General features: G+C 42.9%; 1 protein-coding gene across 1 annotated transcript; it reads left to right on the top strand.

Annotated features, from left to right (window-relative positions):
* The first annotated feature begins 2,676 nt into the window (after positions 1-2,676).
* On the top strand, positions 2,677-7,497 carry LOC123180184 (putative GPI-anchor transamidase). Its single transcript, XM_044592152.1, has 10 exons — positions 2,677-3,155; positions 4,085-4,126; positions 4,211-4,355; positions 4,858-5,087; positions 5,185-5,242; positions 5,930-6,007; positions 6,090-6,178; positions 6,750-6,831; positions 6,921-7,100; positions 7,172-7,497. Exons 1-10 carry the CDS (start codon positions 2,980-2,982, stop codon positions 7,307-7,309), a joined length of 1,218 nt encoding a protein of 405 aa, XP_044448087.1. The 5' UTR covers positions 2,677-2,979; the 3' UTR covers positions 7,310-7,497.
* Positions 7,498-16,969: the final 9,472 nt, after the last annotated feature.

Below are 16,969 nucleotides of genomic sequence, written 5' to 3'. Positions count from 1 at the left end.
CCTTCTCTCTTCCACGAGGGCCCATGAAGGCCCATTAACCCCCCTGGGGTTCCGGTAACCCCCCGGTACTCCGGAAAATACCCGATACACTTCGGAACCATCCCGGTGTCCGAATATAACCTTCCAATATATCAACCTTTATGTCTCGACCATTTTGAGACTCCTCATCATGTCCGTGATCTCATCCGGGACTCTGAACTACCTTCGGTTCATCAAAACACATAAACTCATAATACCGATCGTCATCGAACGTTAAGCGTGCGGAGCCTACGGGTTCGAGAACTATGTAGACATGACCGAGACACCTCTCCGGTCAAAAACCAATAGCGGAACCTGGATGCTCATATTGGCTCCTACATATTCTATGAAGATCGTTATCGGTCAAACCACACAACAACATACGTTGTTCCCTTTGTCATCGGTATGTTACTTGCCTGAGATTCGATCGTCGGTATCACCATACCTAGTTCAATCTCGTTACCGGCAAGTCTCTTTACTCGTTCCGTAATGCATCATCCTGCAACTAACTCATTACTCAGATTGCTTGCAAGGCTTATAGTGATGTGCATTACCGAGAGGGCCCAGAGATACCTCTCCGACAATCGGAGTGACAAATCCTAATCTCGATCTATGCCAACTCAACAAACACCATCGGAGACACCTGTAGAGCATCTTTATAATCACCCAGTTATGTTGTGACGTTCGATAGCACACTAAGTGTTCCTCCAGTATTCGGGAGTTGCATAATCTCATAGTCAGAGGAACATGTACAAGTCATGATGAAAGCAATAGCAACAAACTAAACGATCATAGTGCTAAGCTAACGGATGGGTCTTGTCCATCACATCATTCTCAAATGATGTGACCCCGTTCATCAAATGACAACACATGTCTATAGCTAGTAAACATAACAATCTTTGATAAATGAGCTAGTCAAGTAGAGGCATACTAGGTACACTCTGTTTGTCTATGTATTCACACATGTACTAAGTTTTCGGTTAATACAATTCTAGCATGAATAATAAACATTTATCATGATATAAGGAAATGTAAATAACAACTTTATTATTGTCTTTAGGGCACATTTCCTTCGTTACCTCCATCAAGAGGTTCCATTTTTTGACCCTTTCTCGATTTGTACTTGAAGCTTATGTGCACTCTTGACTGAATGATTTCCTCCGCCATCAAAGTGCCAAGCCGTGAAGTCCTCAACCCCTCATTGAGTAGTATCTATAGGAAATGGTGTACATCATCAGGCCAGAAAAAATCTATCTATATCTATACATCTATATCTATCTATACCTACTAATAAATCAAGGTGTGTTTCGCCAATTTTTTCATCCGTTCACCAAGAAAAGATTTTCTTTCTATCCGAGATGGTACTAAATTCTTATGCGTTCGTCTGCTAAAAAAAGGCTTTCCAGAATATCGTACATGGGCCATGCACTGTGGCCCAGCGAAGCCAGCCCACTTATTTTTTTGCCCACGCGGCCGTGAAAAATTCTATTTTCCGCGCAAGGCGACAAATAGTCGAAGCTTCGCACAGGGCAACCATTAATGGGTTGGCCCATTTTTCTTTGTTTCTGTGTTTTATTTCTCTTTTTATTCTCCTTCCCTATCTCTTTTGTCACTTCCAAGTTTATTTTTCTTATAGAATTTATTTCATAAATTCAAAATTCTCGAAAAGCATTTAGAATTTCAAAAATCAAATTATAGAAAATGTTTAGAATTCCAAAATTTGTTGCTATTTAAAAAATATTCGGAACTTGAAAAAAGTTTCCCATTGTTTTGAATTTTTTTTGTTTTTCAAAATTGTTCGAGATTTATAAAAAGAAAATAACAATTTTAGAATGCTTCATATTTGAAAAATATTCTTGTTTTAGTAAAATTTTCACAATTCAAAATAATGTTAAAAGATATACATTGTCAAAAAATGTTATGAATTTTCAACATATGTTCCCGATCTAAAAAAATGTTTACAAGTTCAAATAATGTTCATGTTTGTATAAAAAAAATTGATGTTTTAAAAAAAATTGTGAATTTTAAAAGATGTTCATGTTTCAATTTTTGTTCACGTTTTTTTGAAAGTGTACATAATTCTCAAAAACTGGTTAGGATTGAAAAGGGGTGCATGTTCCCTACAAATATTCAGAAACTTCATACTTTAAAATCTCCTCAATTAAAAAGAAAAGTAGATTCAATAATTCATGGGCCTTCTCTGGGATACGTTGATGTAACAAAACTCTTAAATGCCCTCCATCAATGAATGAAAAAATAGCGGATTGATTACTTCACACCCGGCGAAACCGAGAAGCTAAATGTTCCTCAGGGTTTTGCTTGCACATATAATTCTCACTAACTTGAAATGCATACTAATTTTTCTCCCGTTGCAACGCATGGGCACATGCGCTAGTCCCTGACAATGCATGCGAGCAACCAAATATCAGGTAAAAATATCTTTCACGATACAGAGACAATATATGCAGGCGACCAAACAACACGCAAACATCATATTTTATGATGTATTTCCTCAAGCAGTCTCCACTCAGCCTAACTCGATTTTTCTATACAACCACCGAAAATGGGTACAGGGTAACAAACGGCGTTACTCCACACGACGGGAGTACGGATTCGCCCACACCTTCGGACTCAGATTTAATGCCACAGGCAATCTCCTCCTTTCATTTCTGATCTAACGGTTGTGAAACAAAGTCAGGGAACTGTGGCCGAGTGACTTTGCTTCACCACGTTAGCGGATCTGCCGCCGCCACCGCCCCATGGATCCCGGCATCGGGTAGCCTGCGTCGCGTCGCCGCCGGTAGCACCGTGCCGCCCCGCGACCTCTACGGCACCACCGACACCTACCGCCTCTTCCCCACCCGACGCCGACGCCGACGCCCCCGCCACCTCTGCTCCGCCCCACCTCCGGCCGTCAGCTCAGGGCAGCTCCTGATCCCGCGCGCTGCTCCGGCGGCGAGAATGGCGTTCGCCAGATGGGTCCCCGGGCCCTCACGGCCCGTTCTCTTCTTCCTCCTCAAGACGCTACCGCTGCTCGTGCTCCTCACCTTCTCCTCCGCCGCGCCCCCGGCGGCGTCGTCTCCCGCGGCTGTGCACAACAACAACTGGGCCGTGCTCGTCTGCACATCCCGCTTCTGGTGAGACCCCCTCTATCATTGTCTGCGTCATACCGACACCACGCCGTTCGTTGCTTCCTAGCTGTGCGTCCGTTTGTCGTGGATCAATGCAACTGTAGTGGGTTCAGGTTCAGTGTGCCAAATGTAGCAGTGAGAGGTCTAGAGAAACAAGGGCGTTGCTGCAAGTGCTGACAAGTGCGCGCGGTTCATACAAGGATCTGGATCCAATTGGTGTAGATTGCATTCGCCTGTGTATTCATGAGTTTATGCATCCCTGTTTGCTAAGTATTATATCGATGTCACTGTACGGAGCGATTTGATTTTTCTCATTGGCTGAGATCCATCTGTAGTGCTTTATTCTTCTGATTGCGTATAGTTTAATATTGTCATCAGTGGTGGAGCCGTGCTGATGAACATTTGCCAATGAAGCTCCCTATCGAATTCTCCTGCCCTGCTATAGATTGAACAAAGGTTCCAGGATGAACCTGGGCAAGCCGCCCAGGGTCGCCAGGAGGTGGCTCCGTCATTGATTATCAGTATGACCGGAGATCTCAGTGGTTTTACAACTAATTATTGAACAGAGTTTATTCGTTCTCTCTGTGGGTGTGTAATAATAATGATGATGACTTAAAATGTCTAGACTGTAATGATGTAAGTCCAGCGAGCACAAGTGTCTTTCGACAGACATTTTGGTATGAACACATGCACAATTGTAGTTTTTCCTCGAATACGCAGAAGAAGAATGCAAGAAGGCGCATATGCACAATTGTAGTTGTGTTAATACCAGCCAATGTTTTAGAAGTTCTGCCTTTGAGATGTATGTTTAGTTCCCATCTGCCTATAACATTTGAATATGTGGCTTATGCTTTTATGTTGTCTTGTTGATGTTGGGTTCTGCTGCTTATCCCTGTTGTCACTTAATTCTGACTTATTATTGAAATGTTATGCAGGTTTAATTATAGACATATGGCCAACACGCTGTCTTTGTACAGGTAGTATACTTAATATAGTTATGCCATTATATCAATGTCCTATGTAAGGTTATTTCTTATTACTGAATATAGCATTTTTTCCAGGACTGTTAAGAGATTAGGAATACCTGATGAGCGGATAATACTTATGTTGGCGGATGATATGGCTTGTAATCCTCGGAACAATTATCCTGCCCAAGTGTTCAACAATGAGAACCACCAGCTTAATCTTTATGGTGACAATGTTGAGGTGAATCTCTTTTACTCTGAAAATATTGCTGCTGAATTCATAACATTGTAGTTTGATAGCCCCTAGGGTGCAATATTTTCCCAAGCCCATGGTGTGCATGTATCATTGATACCAATGAGGTACCAAAGCTACGAAATAGTTGATGATATCTAAGCATGCATGCCCACAGTAAATGACACACTACGACTACTTGACCTCTTTTTCAACAAGTAGACGCCCATAGGCATATGATTGATTTATTGCAATACCTACAATCTTGATTTTCTCATTGATAATATCATGAAACAATGCCTCCTAAAAGATGGTCAAATTTTGCAAAACGATGGATACTTAAGGCACTCTACACAGTTCAATATGGCCAGTTAGGTCATTTACGGAAGGTGGCAGCTGAAAATTCTCCAAGTTGTCCACTCATAATGCTATGCAATCTGATATTTGTATTAAAAAAAGTAATATCTGATCTTGGTATGCTGATGTTACTCTTTTGGTTTTCTAATGACAGGTTGATTACCGAGGTTACGAGGTTACAGTTGAAAACTTTTTGCGAGTTTTGACTGGAAGACATGAGAGTGCTGTACCAAGATCAAAGCGTCTCTTAAGTGATGAAGGAAGCCATATTCTTTTGTACATGACTGGGCATGGTGGGGATGAATTTCTGAAGTTCCAAGATAATGAAGAACTTCAGAGCCATGATTTAGCAGATGCAGTAAAGCAAATGAAGGAGAAACATAGGTTGACTTGGTTAATTATCAACATTTGGATGTTGGCTTGCGCCCCTTCATTTCTGGCTTCATTGGTTCTGACCATTTCACCTTGGTCTTCCTTTCAGATTTAAAGAGTTGTTGATTATGGTAGATACCTGCCAGGCTGCTACTCTGTTTTCACAGGTTTGTTGCTAGTTGCCACAAGTTCGTCGTCTTGACACATACTGAATCATGGATATACATATTATCCATTTCATTTTGTAACTGTCCAATGTTTTTAACTTTTTGGGTACAGTTCACAGACGTTCATATATTTGTTGGCAAGTGTGCAAACTATAGCATGTTGTACATCTATGCATTTTCTTCACAATTTATCTATTTATTTTTGGCCCAACTAATTCCAGGTTCATCTTTCTGAATTTGTTCTCCATATGACCATATACACTTTGTAACATTAGTTGTCGCTGTACATTACCTTTTTGTTATGAAATACTCCCCGTCCCATAATATAAGAGCGTTTTTGACACTGGTGTAGTGTTAAAAACGCTCTTATATTATGGGACGGAAGAAGTAGCTGTTTGGCATATAGTAGTGGCAAATGCTGCATATGGCAGGCTTTTGTGCAAATTGTATGCTAACCACCTGCGTTTCATAATTTGAATAATACTCTCTCCGTCCCACAATATAAGACGTTTTTGCAAGCCATATTAGTTTGCGAAAACGTCTTATATTATGAGACGGAGGGAGTAGTTCACATAGTTATAGATTCAGACAAGGATCTGTTCTGCTTGAGTAGACTTCACCCTTTCGGCTTTTCTATATCTGAAAATTGTGTCTAAAGGCTGTACCTGATATGTTTAATATATACAGCTTCAATCACCTGGCGTTTTGGCGATTGGCAGCAGCATGAAAGGGGAAAATTCTTACTCTCACCATCTTGACTCAGACGTGAGAACATAATAATTGCAAACTTGTTATTACCTTATTACTTGTCATGAAGCTGGTTAATGTTAAACATTTCTGGTGGCAGATTGGTGTTTCTGTTGTGGATAGGTTTACCTTCCATACACTTGCTTTCTTTGAGAAGCTGAACATGTATAGCAATGCTTCATTGAACAGGTAATAATACTTTGCATGTTATTCTCTTGGATTATGTATACGGTTGAAAGTTCATCAATTTATCTGCATGACAAGGTGTTGAACTTTGTGTTATGTCTTATTGTGATGTAGTTACTGAAAAAAATAGCCATTTATTTTTTTTGTGTTGGGTGTTGAACTTTGTGTTATGCCAGGTGAAGGTGATGATTTAAGTGTGCTGTACAATTTGCTTCACTGTTTCTATATTAAGATATAGTTGATGTTCTTGTTTGATTTTCAAACTTCTATGTGATATGACGTGAAAGGGAGGTCTGCATCATGTGGGTGCTTTCTTTTGAACTTGCATAAAATAATCGAAATTCATGGCTTGTAACTGCAGGCTAATAAGATTGTAGTGAACTTTAAATTCAATGCTGACTGTTTTCTGTGTACACTTAAGAATTAATATCAGCTGTTTCCTCTATTCTAAATTACGTACAATGGCACTCAACTAGATTCAATCTTATATTTCCAAAAACAAGTACCTGGGTGGTTCTCCACATTAGCATTCGATCTTCATAATTTTGTGTTAACCTTGCCTTTTATGTTCCAGTCTTTTCAATTCATATGATCCTTCCATGCTGCTGTCTACTGCATATTATCGAATGGATCTTTACAAGCGTGCCTTAAACGAGGTAATGGCAAGATAATATCTATCTCTAATGGCTGCTCTGCTGTCCATGACTATTTTGCTTTTTCCCCCCTTCTATTTTGCTTTGACCAGGTCCCAGTGACAAATTTCTTTGGATCAGTCATGAAGACTATCCATACTGATTCAGCCTACACAGGCTTCTTAGCTGCACATAATGCAGAAACCCCCCTTCCTATCGGAAATGATATAGTTGACGATGTCATGCTACAGAATGAGGCTAGTGCAAGAAGATCAAACATAGAAGAGACGAAAGTGAGTTTTAGTAAATTTTGCAAAATAAAATAAAATTCTGAGACTAATACTTTGTTAATTTCAACATCCAGGAAGCACAATTAAGGTCGCATGGATGGACAGAGGCCCTGCTAGAACAGCTGGAAGGCAAGAATTCTGATGTTGTTGTGATGTATGGCCTGGGAACTATGGGCATACTGTTGGCAATTTCAACCTGGCTATCAATGTAGGAAGGAACTCTGAAGTGTGCTGTTAACACATCTTGCAGAAGAGCTTAGTCATACTAACTCCGACAGAATAGGATCAAAAAGAGTGTAAATAAGGGAGATACTTTGGAGCTCTGACATTTTGTATTTTGTACCTTATCTTAGTATCCAGTCAGTTTTTTTTAATATAATTGATGTGCGTAGTTTTTGTATGGTATGCTCTACTTTTTTTGGATACGTAGGAAACTATATTTGGTGGACATTTTTGTGCATCTGTTGTTCCAGTTCTCTGGAACACATATCACATATGTCAGATTATTTCATCATTATAGTTGAAAACATTTAGGTACAGATAAGAACATGTACTCAAAACCCAAAATTCTGAGGAACTTTCTTTTAGCCAAATGTGCAAAAATTCAGATGTTACGTAAGGAAAACACTAAGCAGTGTTAATATTATGCTTAGAAAGCTAGTTCCTGGCACCAAGTTTTGAGCTTTGATCATGCTTTATACACCAGTCCTATCTGACACGTACAAGGTGTGGAACTGATCATTACTTTCTTCTTCCACTTGAAGGGATATTGGCTCAAGCTGTAGTTTGAGAATCGAAATGGTTTTTTCTTCCTTTTTACAGTGTTGGACACATCACCTACTCATTCTAGATCGCCAGACATGGCATCGACTTGGGTAGTTTTACGCTGGTATCTGCATAGATGGGTATAGCTCCTCTAAAGTCTATTTGCTCATGAAAATTGTATATAACCCCTATATTCACATCTTAAAACGGTTGCCATCGGCTGCTGATAACACTTCTTATATACTAAGATCACGTCTTCGTGCAGTTTGTGCCGTCTCCCTGAGTATTATAATAAGATCATGTCTTCGTGCAGCTTTTTCCCGCAAGTACTTTTATGATTTTTAAAATTGTTTTTGTCACCACCTTAATCTCTAATTTCTCACAGGTTTGATGTTTTTTTTATGGTACCTTATACTGCTGGTTGAGGAATAGCAGTCTAACTCAGAAATCTAACCATCAATTTTAGGACGACTAAAAAAAAATCAACTTTAGGGGCACCAAGGACAATTTTCCATTGGATTGTTTTTCTTCGGAGGGTTGTTTCAACCAACAGTTTTGTGTCAGACTAGGTTTGATCTGTACAAATATCTGCGAGACTTCACGTTGACATGGCTGGAAAAGTCTATGACCGGAACGGTGCTCTATATGAAAAAACTAAACTACTGCCTCCGGTCCATATTACTTGTCGCAGCTTTAGTACAAATTTGTACTAAAGTTGCGACAAGTATAATATGGATTGGAGGGAGTACTGAACTCTTTGAAATTAACTACCATCAAATCTATTAGATCATCTCTAGTAGATCTCTCAAAAGTTATTTAAGAGAGAAATTTTCGGTTTGAGGGATTAAGTGATATCTAGCGGATCACTCAAATGTGTAGTTCTTAAAGAACAAATATAGGTTTGTATCCTTTAAAAGTTTGCTCTCTAACCTATTTTTACTCTAAGAGAGGGCATTCTCAGGCCAGCTAAAAGCCCAGGGCTGCCGCCCCGAAACCTAGCCCATCCCACCGCAAACCCATTTTCGCAGTCGTCGCTCCCAATTTAAGCTTCTCCTGCTGCCAAATCAGGTCGTCACCGCCTTCCTTGAGCTCAAGGTTGCGGCCGCCGGTCGAGCTCCGTCCCCTCCCGAACCTCGCATCGCCTCCAGTAGATCTCGTGCCGCCTCTCCGACATTGCCACCGCTCCGCACGCTGACCCGACCACCCTCTTTACCCCACCACCACCTTCCCGAGCCGTCCCCGAACCATCTCCCCCGACTACGTCGCCGCCCTAGGTGTTGTTTGTTTGCCACCATAGCTTCGATCCCCTGTGCCGTTTCCCTGAGCTTTGTCGCCATTTTCGCAGCCATCAGCACTGTCATTATCGTCCAAGTACCACGATGTCTGTTGCCGGCCGTGGGGCAGGTTTGCGGCGGAGATCCGCGACGCCTTCACGAGCCGTGTGTGGCTAGGCACATTTACCACCCTAGAGGAGGCATCATGCGCTTACACCGCCGTCGTGTGTCACTTCTTCGGGCCGCGAGCGAAAATTAATTATCCTCCCCGCCAATGTGGCGGTTGTGGCCGATCACGCCCCTCCAACCATTCGTATCGTCTACCGGGCCGAGGAGAAGGAGCATCGGAATGTCGAGGCGCAATGCACGACCAAGCGCACTGATGCCGACTTGCTGGCCAAGCTCATCGAGGAGGACTCAAACCTCCTAGCCGAGAACCAAGCCTTCTTCGAGTCAGTGGCGGACGAGCGCACAGTCAACCGCTTGACTGTCTCCAAGCCAAGAAGATGTTCAATGAGCTCAGCGATGAGTAGGAGGACAAGGACGAGATGTGTCGTGCAGTCGGACAGCCCCAACCTCAATGAGGCCCGTTACCTCCTTTGACTAAGACTTCTCGGATTACGTTAAGGGCGATGACAAGTAGACCTATGTACTGTGTAGTTTTAGTTATGTTTTATATCGATCATTAACCTAGTTCGATATCGATGTAGTGTCAATGGGTTGTTTAATCATGCTATATATATTATGATGTTAATGTGCTATGTTGTTGAATTATTCAATGAACTAGTTTAAATTTGCGTTTGAAGTGAGTTTGTGTACAAAGAGTTGTGTTCAATTCTTTGGGGGGATTAAGTTGCAGGGAATCAACTAGATGTAGAAAATATTAAACTGTAAAAATTATATATTTTTTTCTTAAATAAGGGTCACATTTTGGACTTTTAGGACAAGAGATCAACTAGAGATGCTGTTAGGTGCAACAAGTCGTGATCTGCCATAGAACCTTGAAGCTCCAGTACTTGGTGGGGCCACAAACAATTGCAAAGAGCTTCTGAAGCACACCGAAGGCTATCTTCACATCTTTCCTAGCCGTTTCTTGACATTGGGCAAAGTGAATGTTTTTGTTATCTTTTGGACGTGGAGTTGTTTAGACTAACTAGATGATACCCCGCGTGTTGCTGCGGGATCTCTTTGTTGGCATTAAAAGTAGCATAAAAAACTTAATAGAACCACAAATAAGCACTATAAATTCCAAGTGAACAATGTAACAACAAAGATAACAGTTTCTCCACAAGTAGTAGACTGGGTCTTGTGGATGTATGGCTAGAGTATAGATATCAACATTCTATCCTATTGTATGACCAATTCTTGATAGTCAACGGGATTTCTGTGAATTGCATTAAAGTAGTGTATCAAAGTATCAAAGCATGGAACAATCCCTTGATACTAAGATAGACTTATTCTATGCTTTTGCCCTTTGAATTATGGGAGTTTCTTTTCAATTCCCATTGATTAAGAACAACAACTTGTTTGGCTTCATAGCTTCTCACAATATAAATTCAAGCAAAAGTGGATTTTGTCTAAATCGATTAGCAAGACATGGACCAATGAATGGTGACCTAATAAATAGCAGACTGGGATTAAACATGCTCACAATCATAGCCGCTATGTAGATCAAAAGATTGATAAGATTAGTGACTGTACAATTCTGAAGATATTTTACAAAAGTGAACAGGAAATCACATCTATTGGATCGAGCCTACATCCATTATCGTCCTTCAGGTACAATTGTTATTTTTTCATGGGAAAGTGCAGTAGTTTTCAGAATAGAGTCTGTTCGGGGATACATTGGTTGGTTGAAAACACATCTAAGAAAACATGCGTTAAATATTGAACTTTCCACAAGTGTGTTTGGAAAATATCAGTTTCTGTCAAAACTCCCATTTTGGATCATAAAGCATAGCCTGCAGCGGTATATATTTGAGATTAATTTAGAAATACCTAATATCATTACTAATCGTAGGTAAATGCACCAAATGTTCGATGGACATGCAACCACAAGTCATGATACAACGAATTCGCAAAAAAAAAGTCATGATACAACGGTATACATATTGTAAATAAGAAAAGGCAGCGCTCCAGCTATGCGATAGAACTTATCTATATTTGCAAATGTGGAGAACATACCTCATACTTCCATCGATCATATCTGCAGCTTCGCTTGTGTACAAAGATCTATATGTGCCATAAACATTCATACGATCGAGCAATTAGGAAATCAAAATTTTGCCCAAGCCACGTACAATCAATAGCCATTACTACATAAGGAACACGTGTAGAACAAAAATGGTAGTAATTTAATTTTTGATGGATCTGTAACAATGACTTGCCTGAAACAACATGCAGATAAGTACAGATCGATAAAAGTGTAGTTATCATGTCTGGATTTGTAACAATGGCTAGCCTGCAAACAACATAAAGAGGAGTACAATTCCATGGAAGTACAGTTATCAAGATGAGCGATGGTACTGGCTCATGTATCATCATAAAAAAGATATATCATCATTCACCGTGCAGGTTGGGGAAGATGAACGTGCGTCCTGCAGTTTTGAATTCTTCCAAAGCAAAAATCAATTCGAAATTGCAGTCAATTAGGTATGGACGGGAAAAACCAACTGCTTCCTCTGGTACATCCAATCCACTTTGAAGCAAACAATCGGAATCTGGTACATGAGAATCAAACACCGATCCCTTTTTTGTTGGCATGCGCATGAAAATAGGAAACTGCATAAATTTCGGATTTGAGGATGGGATAATCATTACCAACATAGGTTTTGTGGTCAATCTCCCCGTGTACATCGAGCTTCTTGTGGCCGAGCTCGACGGCGAGGGGTCGTGGGTGGATATTCTTCTCGTGACTTGTAGTGCCCTCTCTTGTCAAGGCGCCTTGAATTAATGTTTCCTTCCCATCACCTCCCGGATCTGGAGGAGGTGCATCGCTGTATGTTAGCGCTGTATATATCTAGGCATTCCTGTTAAGAGGGGAAGTAGAGGGGGTGGAGAGCGCCGGGGAAGAAGCTGAGAGATGTATGGGTGGGAACTGGGAAGGGAGTAGACGTACTTGAGGAGAAGCATTGGTCGGGACTGGGGAGAGGCGAGGATATATAGATAGATGCTGGTAACACAGGACAGAAGAAAAACCGATGCATTAGACTAGCCACGATGGGTAGTAACATAGAGTAGTAACATCGACATGTTACTAGTCTATGTTACTACCTCTATAGTGGGGAGTAACATATGTGTGGTAACATGGAGCACTTCATTTATTAGGCTATAGACACATCTTGCCTTGATATGTGTGATGTTACTACTACTACTAGTAACTAGCTATGTTACCACTTTCCACTCTTTCTTCATTTATTACTTGCCACATCATCTATTTTATCTAGATATGTGTGATGTTACTACCTATGTTACTCACATTGTGAGTAGTCGGAGATGGAAACGGAAAGCATGGCATGGGAAGAGACGGTTGCGCTTCTTCTTCCTGAAATAGTATGACTCGTGTTTTCACGTCTGTTGGTGAGCCGAGACTATTGGGCTTCGGTTGGTACTCCCAAGTCTGTATAAATAAAACGCAACTGATTGATGATGTGGCATAACGCTGATATGGACAGTGTGCATGATGAAAGAATAGGTAGAAGTGGGGAGCAACTTCTTAAGAATGTTAGATGTGGCCCATATGGGGGATGGATGCCATCCGCAAGGTAGTAACCCATCGAGTAGTTGTGCCCATTGACTGAATAGTTGCAAGTAGGAGCATCTCCTATAATAAGCTTAACAATCAGTGGTGATCTCAGCAACACATTCAGGTCATTGTAGAGTCAGGCAAACCAAAGAATGTATGTCACATCCAAAGATCCTTCGCTGCAACTGCCTCAAGAATGATTGTTGGATTGTTGTAGTGATCTTTGTACTAACCCTTCCACTCTGCAGGACAATTCTTTCAGATCCAGTGCATATAGTCAAGTGATCCAAGCCTCCCTGGCCATCCTCTTGCTTCACTCTCTGTCATTAGCCGCGTCTTCCTCGTTGGGTGCCCTCAAGTACTCCAGTCCAAAAGCATCGATCATTGCTCTCCAAGATTGTGTCTTCACCAATGTGGACATAGTCAGTCAATTGCATCGCCGAACACCCATATGCCAAAACTCGAACAGTTGCAGTGCACTTCATCAGAGGGCTTGCACTTATTTCTCCGCATGCATTCCTTTTAAGCTTGAACTAATCTCATACTTCTCAACGACAATGGTGATAAAAAAAACTTGTGTGCATCCGAAAGCACGACAAAAGTACATCTCCGGATAGTTTGGATTTGGATCAAAAGTAGTCTCTCATGATCTAGGCACGGCCCTCCGCTCTATCACGGTTGAGTTGTATGCAGCCAAACGGCAGTCCTCTCCTCGGTCGCCGAATATCATCATTGAAAATCAAGCCAAGAACAGTTTCAAAGTCTTCATCGTCTTCTTTCTTTTTTGCTGAAGATTAGTCATCAAAGACCATCTCCCTCAACCTATTCATCTTTAATTCAAATGACTCGGTTCAATTCGAGTGTACAAAACAAATCGAAACGGAGGGAAAAAAGTCAAAAAACTCATCTAGGCAAAGCGTCGAACACTTGTGGTGCGGTGGTGGTCAATCGGCCGGTTGGCCTTGTTTAGGACAAACCAGCGGGCAGCGACGCATGGGAATGCCCTGTAATGGTGCACAAGCAAAGGTCAGATGCGATGGCCACCAAAGAGGAAGAATATCTGAGAGCAATCCAACGAATCGGTTATGGCAACGGCCACGAACGGGCTCCGGGTCAGGCAGAAGGGTGGCAAGGGCCGAGGGAGGCAACAAGGTAGCGGCGGGGCCGGCGGACGGTCGCTGGGAGGTGCGCCGGTGAAGAGGCAGTGGGGGGGGGGAGGAGCTGTGAGAGAGGCGGATTTTTTTCCTCCAAGCGGTAGCGGTCGAGTATATTTAGGCGCCAAATAGGAGGCGGAGTAAAAATTATTCTCCTCTGTTTGGTTTAGGGGATCGGCTAGGTGCCGGTTAGAGGAGTAAAACCGAAATTTTACTCCTCTAACGCTAGATAGGGGATCGGATAGAGTTGGCCTTAGATGATTCGGACTCGGGACTCATATCACTGTTAATGATCTAAATGCTTTTATACTTCTTTACAGAGGGAGTACATACTCACATTCCAATCGCAGGGCCGGCCCGGGGGTACCAAACGTCCCTATCGGTATTGGTGATCCATCTCTTCATTAAAATGGCCAGCACTAAGCACGGGACGACCGATCCAAATTTCGGTCGGTCGCCCACGCAGCTGCGCGATAGACGCCTCCATGACCACTCGATTAAGTCGATGGGCCCTCGCACGAGTCCCTTTCTTTTTCTCACGTGACAGCTTTGGTAGTGCCTCATTGCCCCCTTTAGCCTCTCAGGGCGCGGCTTGCCGTCGCCGCTTGCTGGCTCTAAGATTGCAGCGCTGGTACCCCCCGTGTGGTTCCGCCCTATGCAGAAAATTGTGCCAACGGTTCCAGCAAATCGACCCGCAAGTTGCAGCACCTCGGTCGCGCCGTTGTAGCAGGCGGTTGTGCTGGTTCTAGCATGCCGTCGCCGATATTCCAGCACAAGGAAATGTCGTCAGCAGCACCAGCTCGTGCCGGTTGCAGCATCCTTGATGTCGCCGCAGACCCATTGTAGCTCCCAGCATCACTAGTCTTAGTACCGCCCCTGTCGGTTGCAACACAGTGGCCAGCCCCAGCTTCCACCATTCCCCGGCTGAAGCTTTTTTGGTGTTGCTTGTAGCATTTCCCCGTAGCTGGTCCCAGCATTTCCCGTGGCCAAAATTTCCGCCATCTCTCAAATTGCAGCTTCCACCATCTCCAATGCAACAAAAAAACTTGCTGGTCCCAGCAGAAGAAAATGAAGGTTCTAGCAAAAAAATCCTTCGCCGTCGCCGGTTGCAGCTAAAACTCTTGTCGGTCCTAGCAAAAACTGTCGCGGGTTGTAACTCTGTGTTATGCCGGTTGTAGCACATCAACTCGTCTGCCGGTGCCACATAGCGCTACGCTCCCAGTCTTCTGCAGTTGCCCCGTTTTGCAGCACCGGTGGTCATCGTTCGCAGCTCCCAGTCTTCTGGTTGCATAGTTGTTGCACGATCATGTAGAAATTACTAGATCATGATAGCGCACGTTGCTGTGGCCGTCTATTCAAAAGTAACACTAAATAGGAAAAATAATTAAACATAAAAGGGCAAGTAATACTGTACAATTCTGATCAATACTGAAAATTAATTTATAAGTGTGATTATTGTGGTTTTTGGAGAGGTAGTAGAGCGTGATGGCAAAGGGCCTAAAGGGCAGGAGCACGTCGATCTTAGCCCTGAAGATGATGATGTGACTGCTTTTGCTCGTGAGCACAATCCACCGCTTGATCTTGGGCAATAGTGACTCACCGACCCCACGAGTGAGTCGATATGCATGAACCGGAGTGCCCACATTTTCATGGCCGAAGGAGCGGTGCCAGCCACCATCTCTTCCTCCACCTCCTCGAGCCCTCGCTCAGACTACTTCTCCTCCACCTCCACCATCTGCACAAATCCAAACCAATCTGAGTCAAGATGCGACACTTATTTGTGCAATCCGCGATGAAACATCAATCCCACCTCTAGTGCGAGACGAACAAATCACGGACTATGACCTTGCTGGCGATCTGGTGACAAAGAACAAGATGAATAAAAAATCCTTGCAGAATTTGGTGGCCATGGGAGAAGGACGAGGAGCCACGGGAGGGTAAGAGAGGATGCCCTGCGAGAGGGGAAGAGAAGAGTTTCTTCTCAGTTTGGTTTAGAGGCAACGAAAGGGGAGATGGAGGTGGCGGTATCACTCCCCTGCATCAGATGATGGTGAGGCCGAGGGCGGCGAGACGACGTCGCTGGGAGGTTTGCAGGGAGTCGAGGTTGAAGAAGATGCAGTCAAGGGTCGCAGGAGAATCGAAGATTCGCAGTGGAGTTAGATCGGTACCGAAATGAATCTAGCGCGGAAAGACGACGGCGAGAGGAGCTGCGAGACGGAGAACATGGTGGCGGCGGCGTCACCTAGGTCTCGTCAGCCGCCACACGATGGAGAAGAAAGGACGGTGGTGTATTTTTTTTTCAAGGATGCACAAGCGAAAACTCGTAGAAGCCCATTAGGCCCAATTTTATACCGGACACCCAAAATTGTCACCAGAATAGCGGCCCAGCAAGGAAACCTCTCAATTGTAGCCAACGTAGCCAGCCAAAGCGGGATTAAGAGAAAATCCAATGGCCAAAAATGCATCAAACGGATGATCTGACGGTTGAAAACGCTAATGGCCTGAGAGGGCAGGAAAAATGCTCAGTTATAATGTATCTAAATAGGATGGTTGAATATTTTTGTTCTATTGTGTTTTTTTTTTATTGCAAAACTGTGTTCTATTGTGTTGATCCTCATGAGGGATTATATAGAGTAGATGAGAGACGGATTGGCTTGGAGTACAAGGCAAATTGTTTAAACCTATTTTTATCTCTAATATATATATTTATTTCTAACTCTCAAATATTATATCTCTAACAGGCCACGCGGGGGACATGTGGCGTGGCGAGTCGAATGATAAGATAGATGCAAGTAGAACGAGAGAGATGGAGAATCATGGGACGATGGGAGACGCACGATCTGTTTTTGTGATCTAACGTGCCGCCCGCGTATGCACAACTAGTAACTATAAATACTCCCCTTAGTAGGTCCAAGAAAAGGAACGGCGAAACCC

Source organism: Triticum aestivum, chromosome 1D (genome assembly GCF_018294505.1).
Source record: "Triticum aestivum cultivar Chinese Spring chromosome 1D, IWGSC CS RefSeq v2.1, whole genome shotgun sequence".
Lineage (NCBI taxonomy): Eukaryota > Viridiplantae > Streptophyta > Magnoliopsida > Poales > Poaceae > Triticum > Triticum aestivum.
Note: the sequence above shows the minus strand (reverse complement) of the source record. Positions and strands in the feature narration are given on the sequence as shown.

Excerpts from the sequence above, each read along its gene's own strand:
- LOC123180184 (XM_044592152.1), top strand. The coding sequence starts at position 2,980 with ATGGCGTTCGCCAGATGGGTCCCCGGGCCCTCACGGCCCGTTCTCTTC. Across the intron at positions 5,243-5,929 it reads CTGCTACTCTGTTTTCACAG|CTTCAATCACCTGGCGTTTT; the intron begins GTTTGTTGCTAG and ends TAATATATACAG. Across the intron at positions 6,179-6,749 it reads AGCAATGCTTCATTGAACAG|TCTTTTCAATTCATATGATC; the intron begins GTAATAATACTT and ends TTTATGTTCCAG.